The 26,686-nt window shown below is 42.0% G+C and overlaps 1 protein-coding gene across 1 annotated transcript in view; it reads left to right on the top strand.

The window, feature by feature from the left end:
- Nucleotides 1-17,504: 17,504 nt before the first annotated feature.
- The window catches only part of cep126 (centrosomal protein 126), a 105,567-nt gene continuing 96,385 nt past the window's right edge, over nt 17,505-26,686 (top strand). The window contains exon 1 of the mRNA XM_078222781.1: nt 17,505-17,779. Coding sequence (XP_078078907.1) covers nt 17,751-17,779 — 29 coding nt within the window. The 5' untranslated portion in view covers nt 17,505-17,750. The remainder of the gene's footprint in view (nt 17,780-26,686) is intronic.

Here is a 26,686-nt window from a genome sequence, read left to right as displayed (position 1 = left end):
TTTTTCTTGATCTGTGATAAGTCTCAAGTAAAGCCTAACATCTTTGGGACTGAAAATTAACTTCTACGGGTGGAATCTCATTCCTTAGAACTCTAATTGGTGATTTTTGAAGAAAATATTTTTTCATGCTGTTTGTTTTATCTGTCTAAATCCCACCTTTGTTTCCCACACTATTTCACTTTCTGTCTATGATTTGGCATTGAATTAAATAATCTACATTACACTCCCTGATTCAGACTCTACAGACTTCTAAAGATTCTCCATTCTCTTACACATCATTGCTCGCCCTATTCACAAGCCTTGGATCCTATGTTTTGACTCTAATTATAATGCCCAGTACAAAAGCCCATGGGAAGTATGAGGGCTAGTGGAAGTGTAATGAACAGCTAGTGCCATTAATTTGTCACTGACCACAAAATTTGGATAAATACCATGTCTGCAGGAGTGTACATGTTCTCATGGACGTTTCATCAGGTATTACCAAGCAAGCAAATTTCAATGTGCTGTGTCAGTAATAGTCGACCATCTGCAAGTTTTTTTTTAGTATTTTAAAAATAACTTTGAATTGCATTCCCTCAGTAAATTAATACAGCACTGAAGGGGAAACCAGCCATTGTTCTCTTTGAAAGAGCTACTGAATTAATCCCATCCTTTGTTCCTTCCCCATAGCACTGCAAATATTCGATTTCAAGTATATATCCAATCTGTTTGCAAAGGTTACTATTAAATCGGCTTCCACTATCCTTTCAGGCAATATCTTCCAGATCATAACTCACTGAATTCAAAAATAAAATTTCACCTCCCCATATGTTCTTTTGCCAGTTATCCGAAATCTGTCAAGTTACTGATCTTTCTGGCAGTGGAAACAATTTGTCCTTATTTACTCTATCAAAGTCCTCATAATTTTAAATACCTCAAAATTTCCTCTTCGCAACAATACCAGCTTTAATTTTCCAAATAACGAGATCCTCATCTCTGGTATCTTTCTAATAAATCTCAACGATACCCTCAGACTTTGTGATTTTTCCAAAAGTGTGGTACCCAAAATTAGAAACACTACAGCTGAAGCTGAACCAGTGATTTATAAAGGTTTGACTTTTGTATTCATACTTCTATTTACAAAGTCTAAGATCTTGTATGTATTTTATAAGCCTCATTTGTGTAGGAGAGGACTCAAGCTAGGATGGACCATCAAAACCAAAAATGTGTTTTACATTTATGATTTTAGAGAGGGGGGGGATGTTTGGAAATATCCAGAAATGCACTGGGAAAAACTTAACAGATGAGAAGTCTCATCAGATAATGCTTTGGTCTGCACAACCCATGCTTCATTTTTTGCAATATGAAGACCTAAGGCATAAAGGTTTCTTATAGGTATATTTTAAATTAAGACTATTGCCAAAATCTTGCTGCCGTTTACGCCAGTGGGATCTTACAGTCTCATCGATGGTGCATCCCCCATCCCCGCCACAGATTTCCCGGTGGTGAGGGGTGCATTCAATGGGAAACCCCTTGACAATGGTGGGACCATGAGATCCAGCTGCCAGTGAGTGGCGCACCATCTCCTGCTGCCACAAAACACACCATGCAGGGGTAGGAAAATCCTGCCCTATGTATACTTGGCTTGCTATGCTGTTTGGTGATTTTTTTTATTCATTTGTGGGACATGGGCGTCGCTGGCTGGTCAGCATTTATTGCCCATCCCTAGTTGTCCTTGGAAGGAAGTTAAGAATTAATCACATTGCTGTGGCTCTGGAGTCACATGTAGGCCAGACCAGGTAAGGACAGCAGATTTCCTTCTCTAAAGTTCATCAGTGAACAAGATTGGTTTTTCCAACAATCGACAATAGTTTCATAGTCATCAGTAGATTCTGAATTCCAGATATTTTATTGAATTCAAATTCCACCATCTGCTGTGGCAGGATTCAAACCTGCGTTCCCAGAACATTAACTGAGTTTCTGGATTAATAGCCTAGGCAATAATAACACCAGGCCATCCCCTCCCCTATCCAAAATTGATTTCTTCAAGAAGGGTTACTTTTTCTGGAGCATCTGATATGATGGTCCATACAGAATCTGAGGGCGTAAGTTTAAATTTAACTCAGCTCAAAATAAACTAGACATTTGAGTAAATCCCCTTCCCTTGTATTGAATAGTAGATGTACAGAACAAGCTTTACAAAGCTGTTACAGTGTACTTCAAAATACTGTTGCATAATTTTTTGTTGTGACGGTTGCATAGGGTAAGTTATAAACTAATGTAATTAAATAGTACATTTGATATGATGGATGACAACTATTGTCTGTGGAGAGTAGCTGTCCAACATTCAAAAGCAAAAATCTCAAGTTCTTAGATAAAGTTGGAATTAAGAAATATTTGTGTGGAAATTAGCTTCCAGAGATTTAAAATAGGCAGGATGGATCCTATGAAAAATGGATCAAATGGGATTTATGAGCAGAATGGACTTTCTTTGTATTCTTGTGGTCTTTATTATTGCACTATTTTTCTAACACTACATGACCTTAGTATCAAACTGCCCTCAGTTCTTCTATGCCATTTATAAAATAGGAAAAGCTATGTTATGTGTTTTTTTGGCACACTTATGTCCATAATTGTGTATTTGTGGGCATGATTTCTATTCCCATTCTTCTTGCATCACTAATTTTTAAATTATCAACATTTTAAAAACTGGCTCACATTGCTGGGGTTAGTAATCTGCAATTTTCTAAATATTTAACTTGTAAGAATCATACTTGCCTTCATTTTTATTTGCTCACTTAAAAACTACAAATTGCTCACTAACTTAATGATGTCATTGAAGTACTACAGTTTGATTTTTACCTTCAGATTGGCATTCAATACAATTGTTCTTTCAGAGGTAGTGAAATTTCCACAGTCCCATGTTTGGTATCAGAAACACAATGGGGGCAATCTTGCGCCCCACGTTTGGTCGGAGCAAAAATAGTGATGTGGGTGCAAAATCTGAGAATCGGAAAAGGAGATTCTCATCAGCGAGATCTCGTTTTCCCCTCTTGCTAGTGATGTAAGGTGGGAACCTCATTTTAACTACATTTAAATTTATTTAAATACATTTAAGGGCTTCCCTGCTATATGTTTGCCCAACTAAGGAATCAAGTTGGCGAGGTTCACAACAGGTATTGAAAAACGGGAAGCAGTCAAGGGGAACCTGCCAGGGTACAGAGGTAAGTATCGCCCCCAGGGTGAGGCACAAAAACATGCCTGGCCAGTGCTCTGCCACTGTTAGGAGGCAGTGCAAGGGGTGGGACCTATGGAGAGCCCCATTGAGGGATGTTCCCCATATGTGTATCTGGAGGGGGTGGGGGTAGCATTGCCACAGTGTTTGTGTGAGGGGGAGTTTCGTTTTATACAGATCTGGACACTTTTTAAAATGGGACCTCGATCTCTGTGGAGACCGCATTGCCAGTGTCACAGCGGAACCCACCCGTCAAGATTTTCTGTGCACCGAGTGTCAGAGAATCTGGAGCGAAAACTCAGCTGCGCAACTGGAGAGCTGTACGCCGGTTTTCTCGACCCAGCCAGGACTGAGTGCAAAATTCCGCCCAGTGTGTCGGACCTGTATCCCACTGTTCACAACATAACAGAGCTTTGACAGTTGCCTTAAACAAAAATAATGACCTAAAATAAGGTAACTCCGTGTTTACAAGAAAGATATTTTAGCAATTTGTGTATTCAGCTATATAATTTTTTTTGAAAAATATAATTGCCCACCCAGAATTTAATTTAATTGATCATACTTTACCAATTCTAAGTTTGGTTGTAGAGTAGTCCATCCCATTGTAATGTTTTTTAAAACTAGTGAAGCTCTACTCAGTTGTTACTACACATAACCAGGGAATCTTTGATGTTCAGAAACCTTATCGACCTGAGCACAGAGAGAGAAAAATGCATTTTTGGTGTTGATGTTCCATCTTAGTATGTGTCCTGTCCTACCCTCCAGCAAGATGTTTTTGAGTACTTTTGAAACCTTTGTAATGTTCTGTCCTTGCACATCTGCAAGGTGAGGATTTAAGATTATCACGCATCCTATAAAGCTAGAGATCAATAAATTTCTTCCCTCAAGATCAGAGACATCTTCGAAATCAATGTTTTACTGCCTGATCAATCCATCACACCTGATTCAATTTTGTACCTAATTTTAGACTGATTACAGTACAGATCTGGTTCTTGTTATTGTCATCAATCTTGCTTCCAGGTACTGTTCTGTACAGTTAGACTAGCTGTTTCTTTTGCAATTTTATCTCTTTTAGGATCAACAGATTTGGTTTTTATGTTTCTACATATTTTTGTGCAAAAACCATTTACATTCAGGAAAATGGTGTATTGGGACGGGTTATGTAGACCAGCTAATGCATCATCGCTGTTCAATCCCTCCATCGTCTCAATCATTCTTGTTGCTCCCTTCTATATCCATTAAATAACAGCAATATCCCTTTTTGTTTCTGTGATGGCCAGAATTGTACACAATATTCCTATAGCAGTTGCACCAATTATAAACTGACTATTGCATCGCTATATCAATTCAATGTTAACCTTTTTTTAAAAATCCAAATCTGATTGGTTTGCTCACTGCCACGATGCATTGTTACATTAACTTCAATGTATTGTCAATCAGGACTCCCAGATTACCATTTTCTTTGCATTTAATAGTCCCTTTCTGGATTGGCCACCATCAAGCACTTCAATTTGCAGTTCTTCATGTCAAATTTTATCTGCCACTGCTTGCCCATTTGCAATTATATTTAAATCCCAGCCTGCGTAGTGGCTGAGCAACAGAAACAATACCTCACTTACAATTGTATCACTTCAGTGGCTTCAAAAGTGAATACCTAAATGTGTGTTTCTGGTGGGATGTAAAATTTGAATTTTCTTCAAATGGTTACCAAAGAGACAATGAACACAAGCAGAAAAAAAGACTAATTATTTGATATCTTAAATGCATTTGAAGGATTACATTCTAAACTTTATTGCCACTAGAATTACCAAGGGTCCTTGATATTGTTCGTAGTATTTCGATAGTAAATCTATGAAAGTCTCTATCCAATTTAGTTTAAGAAAAATTCTGATACCTTAGCAAATTCTAGATAACCTGGATTCCTGAATATTTCCTGTGCATGTAAACATCTATGTATTAAAACAATTTTCACATGGGTCAAATTACCTACATTTCTTCTGGCTTTAATAGCAAAGGTTTTTATTTAAGTTTGCAATATTTTTAAAATCACTGAATCCAACTTAGTAGCAAGCACATTATCTTGCGTCTCAGGAGTTATTTTGATTTTAAGTGTTAGCTTGGATCAGTTAGTAACTACCCATTGAGAGAGAAAATTGTAGGTGTGAAGCCTTATTATGTACTCATCTTAAGTTGACAATTCAGTGCAGGATGAAAGACCGATATTGGGTGAAATCTTACCAAAAAAAAGGGTAGAGTGTTGTTTTCAGCGAGAAAGCTGGTGTGTTTGGAGCGAAACTCACCAGTTTTCTCTCCAGATTTTACGATACTGTGCCTAAAAGAATCAAGGGACGTGTTTCACACCATCATGCAGGGGGCAGAGCTTCAATATGCCGACAAGTCCAGCTACACTGAGATCAGGGTGTACCAATCATAACAGGAATACCCCCCTCCCCCAAACACCGCTGATGTATCGGGGCTCTCCTCCCCAACACCGATCGGAGTCGGCACTTCTCTCCCACTCCATCCTGATATTGGCTACTTCCACGCCCGCCCTACCCGCCACAGTCTAAGCCGGTATCCCCTGTTCTTCCGTCCACTTCCAGTCCACAAACACATCTGAATAAATTCCGCGACCCACACCCCCTCCCTGAGGCTCCCACTGGAGCCACCCCTTGGCACAGGTTGGTATGGGCATGGTGCCAATCTGTGCAAGGGGGCACTGTCTGGCCCTGTATTTCTCCCCCAGTGGCCATACCTTTATGCCCCCCAGGGAGACCCCCACATCTAAGTTAATCTATTGTAAATGGTGCTGGTGTGACGTCACATTGGTGCACACTGACTATCCCATGGAGGGAGTGGGGGGTATTGGGACTCCAGAGAGACTACTCACTAATGATTTGCATTAACATGACCTTCCTGGGGTCCCACGGCATGCTTCACACTACTCTGTCGGTGAGGGGGCTAGAAGATCAGAACTCAAACTCGCCGGCGAGAATTGTGCTTTCTAAGTCTTTCCAGATTTTGAGAGTGCACTGCCTTTCCCATAGATGGAGAGTGAGGGCTCAAAATCACCCCGTTGTCTTTGGATGTGATAGCAAATCAAAATTCTGTCTACTAAGGTGGATGCAAAGGATCCCAAAACATAATTCAATGAAGTGGAAGTTCTGAACATCTGCATTCCTCCTTCAGCCACATCCATCAATTCAAAAACATTGCCTGATCATTTATTCTCTTTTGCTTTGTATGCAAATTGTCTGGAGTATTTGCAAACCTCAGTGAATGCACTTAAAAAGAAATAGTTATGCAGTACAGAGGGGAGATGGGAGGAATGTCCTGAGGCTGTGACATACCACTATATACTTGTAAGCATTTTTTAAAAAGTTTTAAAGTTAATTTATTAGTTAATGTAAGGCTTACATTAACACTGCAATAAAGTTACTGTGAAATTCCCTGAGTTGCCACATTCCGGTGCCTGTTCGGGTCAATGCACCTAACCAGCACATCTTTCAGACTGTGGGAGGAAACCGGAGCACCCGGAGGAAACCCACACAGACACGGGGAGAATGTGCAAACTCCACACCGTGACCCAAGCTGGGATTCGAACCCAGGTCCCTGGCACTGTGAGGCTGCAGTGCTAACGACTGTGCTACCATGCCGCCCCACTATCTAACACTGATTAGATTCTCTGCTGCAATGCATGCCCTTAAATCTATAATACTTATTGAGGCTGTTAAACTTTTCATGTTTTCTACAGACAGTTCATTTGGCATTGGTTCAACTGTATTTTCTTTAGGCCTGTTGATTGGACATTTTGCTTTTTTTATTGCATATTTCATTAGTTCCATATCTTTAGGAATATAAACTGATCATTTCAACTTATTCACTTATTACTTTAGTTGGATTGTAAATTTAATATGGGCATTGACTCCCTCTCCAGAGGTTGAGGAGACGTTCATCTTTTTTTAACCAATTAGAGAATTACATCAAAAATATTAAAGGACAATAACATTGTGTGCTAATGCATATTCTGGTTTATAATAATGATATGAATAGAACAACTTAGTGGGTTACTTAACTTTCAAGTAGAAGGTTTAGTCAGAGACAAATGATTAATATGAAAACAGGAAAATGCTGGAAATACTCAACAGGTTTAACACTATCAATGGAGAGAGAAACAGTTGTTCTGATGAAAGATCACAACATAATCACCGTGGGTGGCACAGTGGTTAGCACTGTTGCTCATAGTGCCGGGGACCTGGGTTCGATTCCCAGCTTGGGTCACTGTCTGTGCGGAGTTTGCACGTTCTCCCTGTGTTTGCGTGGGTTTCCTCCGGGTGCTCTGGTTTCCTCCCACAGTCCAAAGATGTGCGGGTTAGGTGTACTGGCCATGCTAAATTGCCCCTTAGTGTCAGGGAAACTAGCTAGGGTAAATGCATGGGGATGTGGGGAGGATCTGGGTGGGATTGTGGTTGGTGCAGACTCAATGGGCTGAATGGCCTCCTTCTGCACTGTAGGATTCTATGATGATCCTATAAATCCTATCGCTCCACTGATACTGCCAGACATGCTGATTTTTTCCCCCAGCATTTTATTTTTTAATATCAGATTTCCAGCATCCCCAATACTTTGCTTTTGTATAAATGAGTTTAATATTCACAGCTTTTGGTGCTTTGGGACCTTCTAAATCTAATTTATTTTTGTCCTTTTTATATCGAACTATTGACCACAAATCTTGCAACTTTTGTGTACTTTCATTTGTACTTTTGTATTTCATTTGTAAACCTATCTATGCACATCCACATTTTTTTAACAAGTGCAGCTGTTATTGTTATACTGCTGCTTGGCTAGTCTGTTAAATTTGCTCAATTTGATTGCCTAGTATTGATATCATTGCAGCGAGCAAAGTGAGTGCACCAGTCCATACATGAATCACATTATATCCCATATCATAATGTTTTAATTTAAAAGTTTTAGTTTGTTTCGAGATGAAATTGTTTCAGACATATTAGCAAAGCTACGAAAAGATGTGATACTGTGAATTCCTTACAAAATGTGCATTATATAAGCAGCCATTTTTTTGCATGAATATGTTCAGACTTGTGAGCTGCCCCTTCTACTCAGGGTTTTTTTTTGGAAGACTGGAACAACTTCTGAATACACTAAAATTAAACATAGGAATTGGGATATAGAAGCAACATCCCATGATGTACCCTTAACTGTGCTTGCACTGCTTTAAAAGGACATGATTAGTGTAACCTTGATGAGTAATTTTGCCCTTTATTCATAGTATATCATCAGTTTTAATCTTATTTGATAGTTTAAATTTTATAAATTGTACTTTAGTTGTTACATGAATTGTTTTGTTTATTACAGCTTTATCAAATAAAATATGACTTTGTATCTGGGGTGTGAACTACGTATTCTAATAGCCATTCTGGCTGATAACCACTTGGTTATGTTCCTGGACGAATATTACAGAGGCCTGGACAAATAATTTGAAGACAAGTTCAAGTCTCACCACAGTAGCTAGAGAATTTAAATTGAACTAATTAAATTAAAACAGGAATAAAAAGCTAGCATTATTAATGGTAATCATGAAACTACTGGGCTGCTGTAAAGGCCTCTATTACACTAATAACCATTAGGGAAGGGGATCTTCCACCATTATTTGGTCTGGCCAATAAGTGACTTCAGATTTACAGTGATGGGATTAACTTTACCCTCTGAAATGGCCTGGCAAGCTATTCAGTTGGAAGAAGTATTGTCAGTTTAGTTAACAGGGCTGCTTGAAAGTTTTTACATAAGGAAGATGTCAGAGCCACTTTCCAAGGGTTAGAACTGACAAGGCGAAAACTTATATTCTGAATGCAATCAACTTTTGAAAAAGGACTGCAATTGCAAGGGATAACCTTTAGCCTGGCAGATCTAAATGCGGATGGTCATGTTTGCAGTTAGAAGTTGTTTAGAAACAATGGCAAAAGCAAGGCACCTGGCTCATGAAAGGACTTGTATGTGTTTTGTTTTAAATTTTTTAAAGTGGGAGTGAAGCATATGAAATTTGCTTTGTCGCTCTCTATGTGCATTTGCTGTCTAAATCAGCATAATGAGTCATACCTGGCCTCACCTCACTGTTCCTCAATCTGCTGTCAGAAAGATTGAGAAAATGGATGAGAGCATGTGTCAAAGATGATGGGCAGAATTTTCCCCTCTAAAATCTTAAGTATTATAACAGCATGAAAATGGGAGTCCTCCACGTCAGTCTTTTCGGAAAGCTCGGCACTGCAACCTTCTAGTACTTTCCCTCTATGTTTTTGACAGCTGGGAACTTTGTGTTGGTGGTGGGGGGGATGGAGCCTAAATATGCCGGTGAAGTTGGCTTCAGAACGCTGGGGCGCCATCGTGCAGGGTGTCCCGAACTGACAGTGAACCGGGAGATCTCCTCCCACCCCCACGGACATTGGACCACCCTCCCCAATATTGGCAGCATTGCTACCCCCACACCAACACGGGTCGCAGTAGTGATTCTCGCCAGCATGATGTCTCGCCAGGGAGGGGGAGGTAGCCGTGAGGGCGGAAGCAGACGTGCCAGACTCACTAACTACATTTAAATATAGTCAATCCTATGCTAATAGGCTTCGTTCCCTTTTTGGGCGCAAAGCCGTTCTGACTGGCAAAAAAGGGTCAGGAAGATAGCAATAGTGAATTGGATATTTGGTCTCGCACGCTATCTTTCCGGTTCACTATGCTGGTCAACCAGTGCGGCGAGTGGGTGAGATCGTGCCCAGTATCTATTTCTGAATATAAGGGGGCATTATTCTCCTGAATATGCAATTGCATAATTTTGATAAAAGGCAGTCTGGATAAATGCTTCTATAGAAGACACTCAGCAATGTAAGATTAATTAGCACTGTTATACTCAAGAATATCTAGAACAGACTTTAACAGTCTAACAATTGGCATTGTGAGATACTGGTTTACACTGGTGACAGGGAGAATTTAAACATTTAAGATTTAAATGTGAACAGAACAGAAGCAGTGAGGCCTTAAAAAGTTGGCCAGATCAAAACCGGGAAAAATTAAAATAGCATGTTAGCAATGGAATACAAAGTAAGGAGAGAATTTTAACTCCACAGAGCCACTGTCCAAGTGTTAAAGTAAAAAGCAAACAACTTCAGTCTGCTCACATCCAGTTGAGCTAATCAAAATTCTGAATGCTTCCCAACCTTCATGATCCAATTCCCAAAGGTGCAAATCTTTCCCCAATCTCCATCCTAATACCCAAAGATCCTGAAAATTCTCCATCCCAATGTGATCTTAATGCATAGGATCCCAACCAAATGTTGAAAATTTTTATTTCTCCTTGGTCACCACCCGAATCCAGATCATCGCCCTGATCTCTGCCCAGCTGGATGTAAATACTGAACCTATGAGGAGGGAACTTATGGAATTGCAATGGAAAATGTAAGCATTTCCAGAAGCAAATTGGAGCGAGATTGGAGAAGTCCAACACTAACACAAAGTTGGGTAGGAAAGTAAGTTGTGAAGCGGACATAAGGAGGCAACAAGGGAATATAGATAGGTTAAGTGAGCAGGCAAATGGAGTATAATGACGGAACATGTGAAATTGACCATTTTGGCAGGAAGAATAAAAAAAGAAGCATATTATCTAAACAGGAGATTAGAGAGCTCTGAGATGCAGAGGGATCTGGGTATCCCAGAGCATAAATCTCAAAAAGTACTATGCAAGTACAGCAAGAAATGAGGAAAGCTAATAGAATGTTATCATTTATCACAAGGGAAATTGAATACAAAAGTAAGGAAGTTATATTTCAGTTATCAAGGCATTGGTGAGGCTGTGATCTAACAGCCTTATTAACCATGGGTGCAAATCATTTTAATTAACTTAATTTAATCATCAAATCTCACAGGAAACCTAAAATGTGATTTGTGCCAGTGAGTTCTCAGAATAAAACCTTCCCAGCCGCCCTCCTGTGATGCAATCAGTTTCACATTCAGGAAGGGTAGGAGCTTGATTAGCACATTTTAACATAACTTTAAATCTAGTTTTAGGGCTTGCTGCTGCAAAGCTCGCCCTCTCCGTGCTGTCCCACCCAGCTGGCATAATGTCAAGTCGGCGCAAATCATTACTGATTTTTAAAAATGAAAACTAGTTGTGATGACCATGCCAGAGACGCACAGGTAAGAATAGCCCCAGGAGGTGAGGGACATGGGCACTGCCCCCAGCACTCTGGCATTGCCTGCTGGCACTGCCAGAGACTGTGCCGGGGACAGTGCTGGGGCTGGCCCTCTGGGGAGCCCCACTGGGTGGAGTTCCCCTTATGTGTGGTGGAGGGGTGAGTGCACCATTGCCTTTGTGAGGGAGGGACTGCGCCGATGCTTGTGGAGGGAGGTGTGGAGGCCTATTATTTAAATCAGATTGAGGCTCCTGGCATTTTTAGGCCCCATCCATCCAGTTGACTGAGAGATATTGACAATGCATGTGGAAATTATGTTTCCTCTTGTTGGAGAACCTCGAACTGGGGGTCACTTTTAAAATAAGGGATTGCCCACTTAAGACAAAGATGAGAATTTTTTTTTCTGAGAGTCATTAGTCTTTGGAACTCTCTTTCTCAAAAGGCAGTGGAAGCAGAGTCTCTGAATATTTTCAAAGAAAAGCTAGATAGATTCTTGATAAGCAAGGGGGTGAGAGGTGATTTGGGGTATGCATATATGTGGAGTTGAGGTTACAATCAGATCAGCCATGATCTTATCGAATGGCAGAGCAGACTTGAAGGGCCAAGTGGCCTACTCCTGGTTCTAGTTTATATGTTTGTAGTGCCATGATGTCTCTGGCATTTGCACTGATGATCACCTCCGATGGAAAAAGTGCCCATCTGCATGGAGAATAAGACATAACAGGGAACTCAGTGTATGCTGGTTTAGGCCAGCTTACACAGGATGGAGCAAAGCTTTGCCTCAGTGACGTACAACCAAGCGCTCTCCAGCTCTTGGCTAACTGGTAAGTACAACAGGCCATAAGAGGGAAGGTGGAGAATGAACACGTGGCAGTGGGAAATATTATAGAATTGGTGAATGGTTACAGCCCACTGTTTCCCTATAAGGCCTGCAATTTGTTTTCTCTTCAGGTGCTTATCCAATTACCTTTTGAAATCCATGTTTGGTTCCAACTCCATCACATTCTGAGGCAGTGCATCCCAGATCCTAGCCATTCACTGTGTAAAAAAAAAATCATTATGCTGCTTGTGGCTCTTTTGCCAATCTCAAGTTGACTTCCCCTGGCTCTAGACCTCTCTGCCAATGGGAACAATTTCTATCTACTCTGTATAGATCACTTATGATTTTGAATTCCTCGTCTCGACCTTCTCCAATCTATCCACATAACTGAAGTTGTTTATTCCTGGAACCATTCTCATAAATCTTTTCTGAACCCTTTCTCAAGTCTTCACGTCCATGCAGTGCCCAGAATTAGATATAATACTCCAGCTGAGGCTGAACCAGTGTTTTGTAACGGTTCACCATAACTTCTTTGCTGTTGGACTTAATGGACAGAATTTCATGGAGAAGACAGTAAGGTTGAGTCAGGAGCTTTTCGAACCCTGCAATCTATCTCTTTTAAAAAGGTCTCCTTCCAAGAAATTTTCGTGAGCTCTTTTTCCAAGCTCCAGTGGCTCCCTGCATCTTAGCATTTTGAATCTGAGGTTCTTACCCTTATTCATCTCTGATTTTGCACCTCTTCACACCATCCTAGCCTCCTTCTATCAACTACAATCTGGGTTGGAACCTCACTTCCTTTAATATCAGATATCTTGGGAGTTAATGAGGCTGCATGTTTTAAGTGCTAAGCGGCTGAATAAGACCTAAAAATGGGGCCCAAGATGCGTGTACACATTTCTGATGGGAAGCGTGCGTGACGCCATCTTGGTTGCGCACATAAGCCTAATGATCAGCATGCAGAAAACCAGTATAATCATGTGAATCTGTGTGAAACACTGATTTGAAAACCATGACTGCCATTTTGGAACTAGGAGAATCCAGGGTGGGGCCAGTAAGCCATTGAAATCTCTATTCAAATCAGCAGAAAGGGCTGGAAAATTCTGACCTGTGGGTGAGGGTGACTGAGTGAGCACCCTTCGCATGGAAGTGTGCTGGAAACAAATTCTCTCATGCTATTATACTTTAATTCTCATCTTTATGTGTTACTCTTTTTTTGCCCAGCAGATTCTTTTGAAATTCATGTTTAATGTGCTAAAATTTATCTTTCTGAAATTTGTTCATCAGCCCCTTGATTAAGAAAAGTTTTGAAATGTGTTGTTCCCCCCCCCGCCCCCGCCCCCCAAGCCTGATTTTGACATTTACTCCCATCAGTTTTTTCCTGTAAACCTCATTTGAATACTTTGCAGCGTGTGCTGCTCTATAGTGAGCTTCTCTAATCCTGCTATCCTTTGCCCCACCACCCTGGCTCCCACACACTTGTGCCTGATATCTCACCACCTGTTAAATCCTCCTCCATCCAATCAATTAGTGTCAATCTTGGAACTAGTGACTGCATGTGTAAGATTGAGTGCCAATGTCTCACTGTCTTCCCTTTCTTCATCTGGCTGGTAAAGATACAAGAGATCTCTCCTCCTCTCCATGTCTTACACCAAGGCCTGCATTGTACTATCACAAAACCTTGGTGCATTCTCTCTCAAAGGTTCAGACATCTTGAAAACATTTTCAAAAGTTATTAACATCCTGATATCACATCCAGGAGTCATATGCACCTCCCCTTTAAAGAGATGCAGACTGCTTTTAATTAGCTAAATCAACATGCTAAATCAGGACCATACTGCTGAGTGCAGCCAGCGAACAGTGCAGAGCTGCTTTATTATTACAGACCACAGCTTTGGCACAAGATGTGTTCTTTAATATATACTACAGAGAAAACATGAAGAAATGCTTTTTTACACAGTGATTGATTAGGATCTGGAATGTGCTGCAGACTTGATAACTTCTAAAGACACGATATTTGAGAGATCAACAGTCAAATCCACAGGAGGACATTTTAATGCAGCTGAACAGTATATCTCCTAGCACCCTCTTTAGGAAAAGGGGCTAGTTTTCCATCTAACAGACAGGTGGTGGCAGATTCAACAATGGCTTTTAATAAGCAAATTGGATAATTAGCTGAAAATAAAATGTAAAAAATGCTGGAAAACTATGGGGAAAAGGTGGGGGAATGAGAGGACGAGCTATAACAATTCTATGATTCTCCTCATCTGGATGGTGCATTTCATATCAAATAAACAAAGGTTCTATAGTGAACCAAACTTTCTGGCAGTGGTAAGAACCCCTCTGATGTCACCTGCGAGTGTCTCAAAACCCTGAAGGATAACTTGAAACATTAGTTCTTAGTGGTGTATATTTGTTTGTAATAATGTGAGGAACCAGTCCAGTTGTTGTGTAAACAATTAATAAAATAATATTTATTAAAGTGAAAGAAAAAATACAACAAGAAAGGCTAATATATGATATGACATTAAGTAAATTAATAAGTAAATACACTGTTTTACCAGAACTCATTAAGCCAACCCTTTTCCTAAACATCCATGTTAGCAACTCAATAAGTCAAATCTAGCTCATAGTCACCATACAATACAGCTTAGATAAAGTCTGGAAAAACATCTCCTGGTTCAGCGAAGATACAAAACTGCACCTTGGAGCAGAATATCTGCAATTTACCATGGCTCTCAATGTTAGATGGGACAGGCCTCCAGGCTCTGATCACAGATGGAACTGGCCTCTCTGAAGACTTTGGCCTGTCTGTTAGATGGAAAACTCACCCCTTTTCCTAAAGAGGGTGCTAGGAGATATACTGTTCAGCTGCATTAAAATGTCCTCCTGTGGATTTGGCTGTTGATCTCTCAAATATCGTGTCTTTAGAAGTTATCAATTTTGTATAGCCCCACTGATCTCTGATAAATAATGTTTCTGATATGGCAATTCACACCTCAATTTCTCTAGACGCCAGCTAATCTTGTTACTGGGCAAACCACATCTCAATATTCCTCTCGATGCCTGGTAATCATATTGCTTGTCTGTTATTTTTGTTTTCATCTCAAGTTCGTTGTTAACTTCCAAATTCCTAACAGCGGCCAAAAGCAAGTTGTGAATTTCCACCATTCAAGGCCCCAAACCCTCCTTTCAGGTTAAGCAGCATTTCACTTGCACTCCCTTCAATTTGGTTTATTGTATTCATTGCTCCCAATGTGGTCTCCTCTACACTGGGGAGACTGAATGCAGACAGGATGACCATTTTGTGGAACACCTTCACTCTGTCTGCAGGCATGACCCTGCCCTGTACCATTTTAACTCGGCATCTTGCTCTCATGCTCACATGTCTGTCCTTGGACTGCTGCTATGCTCCTGTGAGGCCCGTTGCAAACTGGAGGAGCAGCATCTCATCTTCCGGTAGGACATGTTGCAGCCCCCCAGACTCAATGTTGAGTTTGAAAACTTTAGATTTTTATTTTTCTCCTTCATCTTAACCCCCCTTTCATTTTTTAAATATTCCATACATATATTGCTTCAATGCAAACCCCCCCTCCTCCTCTCACTCCAGGCCATCTGTCTTTTGTTCTTAACGTTGCTACTTTTTGTTGCAGTTTCTACATTCTCCCTTCTTTAATTCCTGACCAAGAGTCTATGGACTCAAAACGTTACCTCTGTTTTTCTCCTGATAGATGCTGGCAGACCTACTGAGTTTTTCCAACATCCTGCCTTCTTCTTTCAGATTCCAGATCTGCAGTATTTTACTGATAACATACTTGTTGGTCATTGCTTTAAATAGCACTGGTGGAGGCACCTTCCCACTGCTGGCATGCAGTCAGCTAGGCAAAGTTAAGATAGGGTGTGAGCTGGAGGGAAGAGATGGAAACTACCGCACTGAGGTTATCATATGGTTGATTGACCATGCTAAATTGCCCATTAGTGTCGGGGGATTAGCAGGGTAAATACGTGGGGTTACGGGGATAGAGACTGGGTGGGATTGTGGTTGGTGCAGTCTCGATGGGCCAAATGGCCTCCTTCTGCACTGTAAGGATTCTATGATGATATCTGTCGGCCTATTTTGGATGGACGAATACTACGCCCTGCATCAGGGTGACATTCAGGGCAATTTGTCACATATGGCTACATGTGCAAATAAATGGTGGAAAGGTGGCAGCTGGAAAGTCACTGCTCCATCCCAATTGCTCTGGGTGTTGGGGTGACCATTGCAGTGAGTGGAAAATCACTGCTCCATCCCAATTTCTCCCATGGATGAGGTCCTGTGAATGTCAGGATGACCATTGCAGTGAGCTGCTGCCTCTCGGAGCTGCTGCTGCTGCTAGGGGAATTTGAGTGCATTGCAGTGAGCCGTGCTGGAGTGAGTGAGTGCATTGCAATGAGCTGCTGCAAGTGGGTGAGTGTATTGCAGTGAGCTGTGCTAGGATTGAGTGAGTGCATTGCAATGAGCTGTGCTGGGATTGAGTGAGTGCATTGCAGTGAGCTGCTGCTGGGAGTGAGTGAGTGCATTGCAGTGAGCTGCTGCTGGGAGTGAGTGAGTGCATTGCAGTGAGCTGCTGCTGGGATTGAGTGAGTGCATTGCAGTGAGCTGCTGCTGGAAGTGAGTGCATTGCAGTGAGCTGTTGCTGGGAGTGAGTGCATTGCAGTGAGCTGCTGCTGCTGAGAGTGAGTGAGTGCATTGCAGTGAGTTGCTGCTGCTGGGAGTGAGTGAGTGCATTGCAGTGAGCTGCTGTTGCTGCTGAGGGGGTCAGTGAGTGCATTGCAGTGAGCTGCTGCTGCTGGGAGTGAGTGAGTGCATTGCAATGAGCTGCTGCTGGGAGTGCGTGAGTGCATTGCAGTGAGCTGTGCTGGGAGTGAGTGAATGCATTGCAGTGAGCTGCTGCTGCTGGGAGTGAGTGAGTGCATTGCAGTGAGCTGTGCTGGGAGTGAGTGAGTGCATTGCAGTGAGCTGTGCTGGGAGTGAGTGAGTGCATTGCAGTGAGCTGCTGCTGCTGGGAGTGAGTGAGTGCATTGCAGTGAGCTGTGCTGGGAGTGAGTGAGTGCATTGCAGTGAGCTGCTGCTGCTGGGAGTGAGTGAGTGCATTGCAGTGAGCTGCTGCTGCTGGGAATGAGTGAGTGCATTGCAGTGAGCTGCTGCTGCTGGGAATGAGTGAGTGCATTGCAGTGAGCTGCTGCTGGGAGTAAGTGCGCAGACTCGGCCGTTGCTAGGGAAGCCGCGTCTCTGGGTTGTTAAGATGGCGAGGCTGGTGCGGGGCCAGGGCCGGGCAGCGGGGACACTCCGCTCTCCCTCTCCTTTCCCGCAGAGATTCAGCGCCGGTAACCGCTGTCCTCTGAGGTGCTGAGCAATAAAAATGGTGTGTTGGTATCGCCGCCATCAGCCGAGCGGACGGACATCGATCAGGCTGGAGGACGCTGCCCGGCTGAGGACAGCCTGAGCCGGCGGGGAAGCGGCGCTGAGGCAGCCTCCAGGATGCAGATGCAGCGGCCCGCTTCATACTCGTATCCTTTCCGTCTGCGACCGGGGCGGGAACCTGGTCTCATGGCGCTGCCGGGGGGAGGGAGGGCAGTGGTCTGGTTACCATAGTTACTCAATCACAATGTTTTGATAAGTGGAGTCATTGGCGACTTTCTCTAAATCATTTGTATTTATCCACAGTCTATTCGTGAAATTACTGTCTGTTTATGTGAATTAAGATTCGGCACCAACGGTGCAGAAATTTCTGAGCCATAGAGAAATTGCGCTTATCTGACAGGTGAATTTGGGACCAAGTTAAACGAATTAAAAAACTTAATGGACAACATATATATATATATATAGTGGCAATAATGGGGACTGCCAATATTGGACTGTACCATGGAATAGTAATGTAAAGGCAGAGGAAGGAAAAAGTTTCCATAGCGTCTTCATCATGTTTCCAGTCCAATCAGGAAAGAGACATTGCAGGATCTAGTTCTTCTCTTCACTACAATAACCATTTACTCCTTGATTTGATTTGATTTATTATTGTCACATGTATTATGTATACAGTGAAGACAAAGCATACAGTACATCGGGAAGGAAAGGAGAAAATGCAAAATGTCGTGTTACAGTCATCAATAACTAGGGTGTAGAGAAAGATCAGCTTAATGCCAGGCAGGTCCATTCAAAAGTCTGATGGCAGCAGGGAAGAAGCAGTTCTTGAGTTGGTTAGTACATGTCCTCAGACTTTTGTATCTTTTCCTGATGGAAGAAGATGGAAGAGAGAATGTCCGGGTGCATGGAGTCCTTGATTACATTGGCTGTTTTTCCGAGGCAGCAGGGAGTGTAAACAGAGTCAATGGATGGGAGGCTGATTTCCGTGATGGACTGGGCTTCGTTCATGGCCCTTTGTAGTTTCTTGCGGTCTTGGACAGAGCAGGAGCCATACCAAGATGTGATGCAACCAGAAAAAATGCTTTCTATGATGCATCTGTAGAAGTTGGTGAGAATCGTAGCTGCCATTTCCTTAGCTGACATGCTATTCTGCCATTTTCTTAGCCTCCTGAGAAAGGCGTTGGTGGACTTTCTTAATTATAGCATCGGCATGGAGAGACCAGGACAGGTTGTTGGTGATCTGGACACCTAGAAGCGTGAAGCTATTGACCATTTCCACTCGTCCCTGTTGATGTTGACAGGGGCATGTCCTCCACTACACTTCCTGAAGTCGATGACTATCTCCTTCATTTTGTTGAGGGAGAGATTATTGTTGTCGCATCAGTTCACCAGATTCTCTATTTCTTTTCTGTACTCCATCTCATCATTGTTTGAGATCCGATCCAGTACAGTGGTCTCATCAGCAAACTTGAAAATTGAGTTGGAGGGGAATCTGGCCACACAATCATAGGTGTATGAGGAGTACTGTAAGGGGCTGAGAACACAGCCTTGTGGGCACCGGTGTTGAGGATGATCATGGAGGAGGTGCTGTGGCCTATCCTTACTGCTTGCGGTTTGTGGGTTAGGAAGTCTCGGATCCAGTTGCAGAGGGAGGAGCCGAGCCCCAGGCCATGGAGTTTGGAGATGAGTTTTCTAAGAATAATGGTGTTGAATTCTGAACTGTAGTCAATAAATAGGAGTCTGACATTGGTGTTTTTTGTTATCTCGGTGTTCCAGGGTTGAGTGTAGAGTCAGGGAGATGGCATCAGCTGTGGACCTGTTGCGGCGATAGGCAAACTATAGTGGATCCCGGCAATCTGGGAGGCCAGAATTGATCTGTGCCATGACTAACCTTTTGAAGCACTTCTTGATGATCAATGCCAGTGCCACCGGACGATAGTCATTAAAGCACACTGCCTGGCTTTTCTTTGGTACTGGGATGACGGTCACCTTCTACCATCAATGCAGGGTGGCACAGTGTGTACCAACTACGCGATGCAGCCTACTCACCAAGGCTTCTTCCACAGCACCTTGTAAACTCACGACCGCTACCATCTAGAAAGACAGGGCAGAAAATGCATGGGAACACCACCTGCAAGTTCCCCTCCAAGTCACACAATATCTTGATGTGGAACTATATTGCCATCATTCCTTTACTGTTACTGGGTCAAAATCCTGGAATGCCCTTTCTAACAGCACTGTGTTGTTCCTACAATACATGGACTGCAGTATTCAAGAAGGCGGCACACCACCACCTTCTCGAGGACAATTAGAGACAGGCAATAAATAGCAGCCTAGCTAGCAGTGCCCACATCCCATGAAAGAATATTAAAAAAGAGGAATTTGAACTTTCAATTTAAAGCTGAAAGATGATAACAAGATAACAATGTTTCTAAGACAATTGGCTGTAACAAACAGATTAAAAGCTCTACCGACCAAACTCTATTTTTGTAAGCAACTTGTATTTTAAACTTCAGAGCAGAAATTTCAACACAACTGAAGAATCCACTATTAGGTGTGCATTACATTGTCGTTCAAATCGACATTCAATTCTTCCAGAATCAGTCCAAAATGATTCTCAGCTTCCAAAGGTTTACTTCTGATCTTTCTCTTCCCAGCTTTAAAACTTTAATTTCTGAACTGTCTTTCACGGTGCAAGTTTTTATGGAGACTTTTTCCTATACTGCAGCTAGGCAAAATCTTCCAGCCTCATTCCAGCCACACTACAACAGCGTTCCTCCACCAGGCCCTGTCTTGTGCTGTGGCTTGTGACTTTCCCAATGTAACCCTCATCTGTCTCAGCTCAGCCTCAATAGTCGTACACCATGTTGTTTTTGGCCTGCCCCATTTATGTTTCCTAGCTGGTGTCCATCTTAGAGCAACCTTCGGTATTTGCTCTTGGGATATCCTTAGCACATATCAGAGCCATCTTATCTAGTGTTTTCTGATCTCAAGGGCAATGCTGCAGCAACCAGTATTCTTGTACAGGGCCTCATTGGAAATTTTATTTGGCCAGAAGATGCTTCAGATTTTAAATAGGCAAGTATTATGAGAGGCCCCTGCCCATGTTTGTCCTCACTACCCACCAGCATTCAGATCCATAATCACAGGACTGACTTTATATTACTGTTCTTCAGTCTGATTTTGATCTTTAGATTTCTAGATGGTTCTAAGTCTGCTAAATGCATCTCTGGCTTTATTCAGTCGAGCCTTCTTAGCATCATTGTTGTTGCTGATAAGGATCCTGAGATAAGTGAAATCCTCAACATACTTTTGTGTTTCTCCATCCATGGTAATTAGAGGTGCTGCTGGGAATTGGAGATGCTCATAACTTGTGTTTTCTGCTTGGTGATATGTAGACCAGTCTAGTTTGCATTCATGCTGAGTCTCCTGGAGGTGGATGTATCTTGAAGAGATGGCAGCAAGCTCATCAGCAAAGTCAAGGTTTTCCAAGTATGAAAAAAGTGTCCACTGAATTCCTCTAGGATGATCTGATGTTGTTTAACACATGACCCAGTCGCTTGTGATGAGAAATAGAATAGGAGAGAGGATGCAATCCTGTTGCACTCCGGACTTCATTTCAAACCACTCAGACACTGTATTGCCAAGGATTGTACTGCATTCAAAGTGCTGATAGAATTTCCCAATGAGATTGATAATCTTGAGTGGAATTCTGTAGGCTCTGAGAATCTTTGCACAAGCACTCATAGTGAACATTGTCAAATGCCTTCTTGAAGTCTACGAAGTTAATGCAAGAGAGGTGCGTTCATTCAGGGCATTGCTCAATGATGTTGTGCAGAGCAAATATCTGGTCTGTACATCTTCTGCCCTTGTGGAACCCTGCTTGCTCTTTCCTTATATTGTCATCAATGGCATTGTCAATCGACTTGAACTGAATTTTGCAGAAGATTTTGCTGGGGATTGAAAGGCATGTAATTCCTCATCAGCTGCCACAGTTGCAGAGATCCCCTTTGGCAGTTTGAAAATGAGGCCTTTCGTCCAATCCTCTGGTATGACTTAATTTTCCCATATCTTACAGAAGAGATCAGTAAGTACCCTGGCAACCATGTTCACATCTGTTTTCAATAGCTCTGCCTGCAGAGAGTCACGTCCAGGGTCTTTGCCATTTTTTATGCCTTTGACGGCTGCACGGACTCCTGCTTCAATGGGTGAGCTGGTGTCAATAACAACAATGTCATCAACAATGTGTGCTGGAGAGCTAGTATAAAAGGGACTGTTTCACATTCTGAGGATATCAAATAAACTTTGATGTAGAGCGAAGCTATTGGATGAGCTTCACCTAAACTGGAGTAATAGTGACATTCTTGTTGAGATGGTAATTAGGGTAATCCTATCTATCAGATTTAAACTTGTAATGGAACAGTGGAATAAACAAAGCTGATCAAACAAAAAGGAAACTCATAACATAGATAATATATGTAACACTATTTGACCCAGAAGCAGTATAATGAGGAAAATTCGTAATTTGTTTAAAATACCAGTGGAATCTGTAATTGTTCTTAAGAATGTTTGAAAAGGCCTTTTCAGAGTCTGCATCAATTGTAAAGGGATTAATTGTAATTCTTTTAAATAACAAGAAATACTGGTCGATGTGCCCTGGCGACTCTTGACCTTGTACCAACAGGAAGGAAGTTAAAATATAGAAGCCTTGTGGGCAGTGACAAAGAAGAGCTGCATCAGGAGAAGCACAGAAAAGCCACATTTACAAGGAGCTGTGTAAATAGTGCTATTAAAAATGTCAGAAAACTGAAGACAGGGGGTTACAACAGAAATTGCAAATTGGACAGTTCTATGGATGCTTCAATTTTACCAGATCTGACCAGACCTTTTAATGAGGTTTATTAAAGCAGTCATAAAGAAATCTCTGGGGAATATGTGCCATCAAGACTGTTGTGAACCCAGCTGAGGATGTTCTTCAAGAGGGTGCCGTTTGAGTGACGACTGTCTCAGGGGAGTTGGATGGAATACACTGCTGGTTGAATGTGACTTGAGAGCTGAATAGATTTGAGTGGGAAAAGTGAGTGATACTATGTTCTAGAGGCCAAGTTGGATAGATGGTGAGATTGCACATGGTGCACATATTTATGAGAAGCGATGTAATCCCATGAGATAGTCTTTGTTGTATTTGCTATTCCATGTGCAATTCATAGTTCATACCTGGAAGTAAATTTACCAATCATACATGAGGATTAGTGAAACAATAATGTGGTTTCTTTGAAGATAAGACTATTATACAAATAGTGTTTACTAGGAGGCTAAGTACAGTACATCTGATCTCTACTCCTATTGCAGACTGACTATAAGTCATGGAGCTAATACATCACATCCTGAGGTAGTAATCATTCACAATAGTTTAAAATATGCCCCCTTAAAGGTGTATGTCATCATCTCACAACATCCCCTTTTTTCAGCTAACTGTATACTCTTAAAGAATCAAACTGTTTACATGATGAAATGAAAATGAAATAACATTGTGTCTGAATGTACTTTAACACAGAACAATAAACTTACAAGTCTCTGAAACGTTTTGGCAGTTTGTTTATCCATCCAGACTTAGTAACGGTGATATTTGCTGGTCAGGGTTGGTTTGTTTATGTTGATTCTTAGACCGTGTTCTGGATATAATAAGGTTACTTGGTATTTCTAGTTCTGATATTGTCCTGATTTGGTATCTGTTTCATCACTATCATGCCATTTGGTGTTAGTACATGGTACAACATTGTTTCTGAGCATATGCGGACAATTTTTGCTGTGTCCTATGTACCATCAGTTGGGTGTTATACTTGAAATTTCTGCCTTTTTCAGGTAGGGTAGTTCATTACCCACTTGCCAGTCATGCACAACTTTCACTTTCCCCTGTTTTTCAAGTAATGCATGGAAGGATGAGTGATGACTGGGAGGTTTGCCCGCACCTGTCTGCCAAATAGCAATTCCGCGGGCGAGGATTGGTTGCAGTGAGCGATGTTTCTCCAAGATGTGACATGGCCACTGAAAAATTGAGTTTTGTTTGATGGCACTTAATAGTTAAGGATTTTAGAGTTCAAATCATATGTTCCGCCATTTCATTGGATCTGGGGTATTGCATGATGAAGTAATATGGTTGATTCCACAATTCTCATACATTACTTTAAAGGGACATGCAGTGTATTAGAAGCCATTGTCAGAAACAAATTCCCGTGGTGTCCCAAATAGACTGAAGATTGAACTTGATGTGTCTGTGACAGTTGTACTAGATCTGTTTGGAATTGACGGATAATGGGAAATTTGGAGAAGTAATCCATTCCAGTCAAGAAATCATCACAATGAGATGATGATTACAAGGTTAGTTGCAAGTCTGGCCCATGGTTGTGTGGCACTCATAGGAAATAGTGATTCTTTCTGGTTGCTGGGCACGAAGGTTTGACATGCCCTGCATTCCTTCATAACCATTTCAATGCCTTGGTAGATTCATGGCCAGTATGCCATCTCTCTGACCAATCTTTTGGTTCTGGAAATTCCCATGTCTACCTATGTGCAACAATTGGAGGATATCAGGCTGCGTTGGATGACAACTTGCTTTCCCTTAAAGGTGACTCCTTGAAATATTCCAAGTTCATCTTTGTAGGACAAAATGATCCTACATCCGGTGGAACATTCTGGAAGGATTCCAGCTATCTGCCAGTCAGTGTCTTCCATAGTTACAGTAGTACAGGATCATTGGATGTTTCCTGCACTAGCACTTTGCACTTAGGTTGGCCAAAATACATTCGATCAACATGCAGAATGTTCTCTATTTCAGTGTCCACAAGATCAGCTTGCAGATTTAGGGAAATATCTGCAGTTTTTAATAGGTTATATAGATGGCTTAGTGTCTGATGTGACCATGAAATTACCTGACTTGTAGAGTATCGCAGTCTTGTACTTTGACCAGTAGGTGATGTAATCTTAGTGGTACACAAGTTAGAGATTTGTGTGAAGTGTCTAATGGTCGGTTTCCACAACAAACATCTGATTTGATTTGATTTCATTTATTATTGTCACATGCATTAACATACAGTGAAAAGTATTGTTTCTTGCGCGCTATACAGACAAAACATACCGTTCATAGAGAAGGAAATGAGAGAATGCAGAATGTAGTGTTACAGTCATTGCTAGGGTGTAGAGAAAGATCAACTTAATGCAAGGTAAGTCCATTCAAAAGTCTGACAGCAGCAGGGAAGAAGCTGTTCTTGAGTCGGTTGGTACGTGACCTCAGACTTTTGTATATTTTCCCCGACGGAAAAAAGTGGAAGAGCGAATGTCCGGGGTGCATGGGGTCCTTAATTATGCTGGCTGCTTTGCAGAGGCAGTGGGAAGTGTCGACTGAATCAATGGATGGGAGGCTGTTTTCCAAATAAGTAGGCTGGAATTGAACCCAGATCCCTGGCGCTGTGAGGCAGCAGTGCTAACCACTGGGCCACTGTGTTGCCCAGTTTGGCAAAGGCTTCTTTCTGTTGGTACCATTGTGCAATACACTCTTTGTTCACTGCGCTGAATGTCAGCTTATATTGTGTGTTGATGGTCTGGTCACCCTCCTCATCTGACTGCTTGGCTTGGCTAGACATTTTGTGGATCTTGTCTTGATGCTATTTGGTACATGCCCTTGATGTTTATAATGCTGTACCTCTTCAGATTTTGGTTGTGGCTTCTCGTGACATTGAATCACTGTGTTGGCGTTTTTTATTTGCATTGGCACTTCCTGTGTTCCCCTGGTGCTTCATGCCTTGCGTACAGCATTAAGAGCTTGGCATTTTCTGGGTGCATGTATAAGACTTACCAACCATATTGCTTTTTAGGCTTGCCTGCATTGGCTATTGTTTATCGGATTCCAAAATATTGAGTTCTAGAAAAAACAGCTCGCGCATTGTCAGAAAATAGTAAATTCAAATAGGAGATCCATCGCCTTCCAATTGAGTGGAAATTTTGTGGTCACCTTTTAGCCTTTTTCAGGATTTTGAATGCTTTATGACAGCTATTTAAATTTCTTCTAATTGTAATGAGCTCAAGAATTGAGTGGCCTGGCAGAACCTAAACTGAACATCAATGAACAAGTTAATACTGGGTAAGTGTTGCTGGATTGCACTGTTGAAGACCCTTTCCATTGCTTTGCTAATAAAAAACAACAAAGAACAAGAAAATTACAGTACATGAACAGGCCCTTCGGTCCTCCAGGCTTGCATCGACCATGCTGCCCAACTGAACTAAAACCCCCTACCCTTCCGGGGACCATATCCCTCTATTCCCATCCTATTCATGTATTTATCCAGACACCCCTTAAAACTCACTATTGTATCTGCTTCCACTACCTTCCCCGGCAGCGAGTTCCAGGCACCCACCATCCTCTGGGTAAAAAACTTGCCTCGTACATCTCCTTTAAACCTAGCCCCTCGCACCTTAAACCTATGCCCCCTAGTAATTGACTCTTCCACCCTGGAAAAAAAGCTTCTGACTATCCACTCTGTCCATGGCCCTCATAATGTTCGAGGGTAGACTGATGGGCTGGTAATTGACCGTGCTTTCTGTGGATAGGTCATACCGGGGCAGTTTTCCACATTGCGGGATAGATGCCACTGTTAGAGCTGTACTCGAACAGCTTGATTAGGGGCATGGCTAGTTCTGGAACACAGGTTTTCATTTCTATTGCCAGAATTTTGTCAGGGCTCATAACTTTTTCAGTATCCAGTGAATTCAGTCATTTCTTGTTATCACATGGAATGAGTCAAAATGGCTGAAGCCTGGCATCTGTGATGTTATGAACCTCAGGTGGAGGCCAAGATGAATCATCTACTGTCATTGGATAGATTTTTCTTCCCAGTCCAGTCTGCAGTATTTTACTTCCGTAAGAAGAGTTTAACAACACCAGGTTAAAGTATGTCTGTGTCGATATGCGCGATCTTCTTGGAGATCCTCTCCACTTGGAGCCGGCAGTTTGCGGTGTTTTACTTCCCCCAGACCTCCTGTAGGGACAGTAAGCA

Source organism: Mustelus asterias, chromosome 10 (assembly GCF_964213995.1).
Source record: "Mustelus asterias chromosome 10, sMusAst1.hap1.1, whole genome shotgun sequence".
NCBI classification, from domain to species: domain Eukaryota; kingdom Metazoa; phylum Chordata; class Chondrichthyes; order Carcharhiniformes; family Triakidae; genus Mustelus; species Mustelus asterias.
The sequence above is the reverse complement of the archived record's forward strand: the minus strand, read 5'-3'. Positions and strand labels throughout refer to the sequence as shown.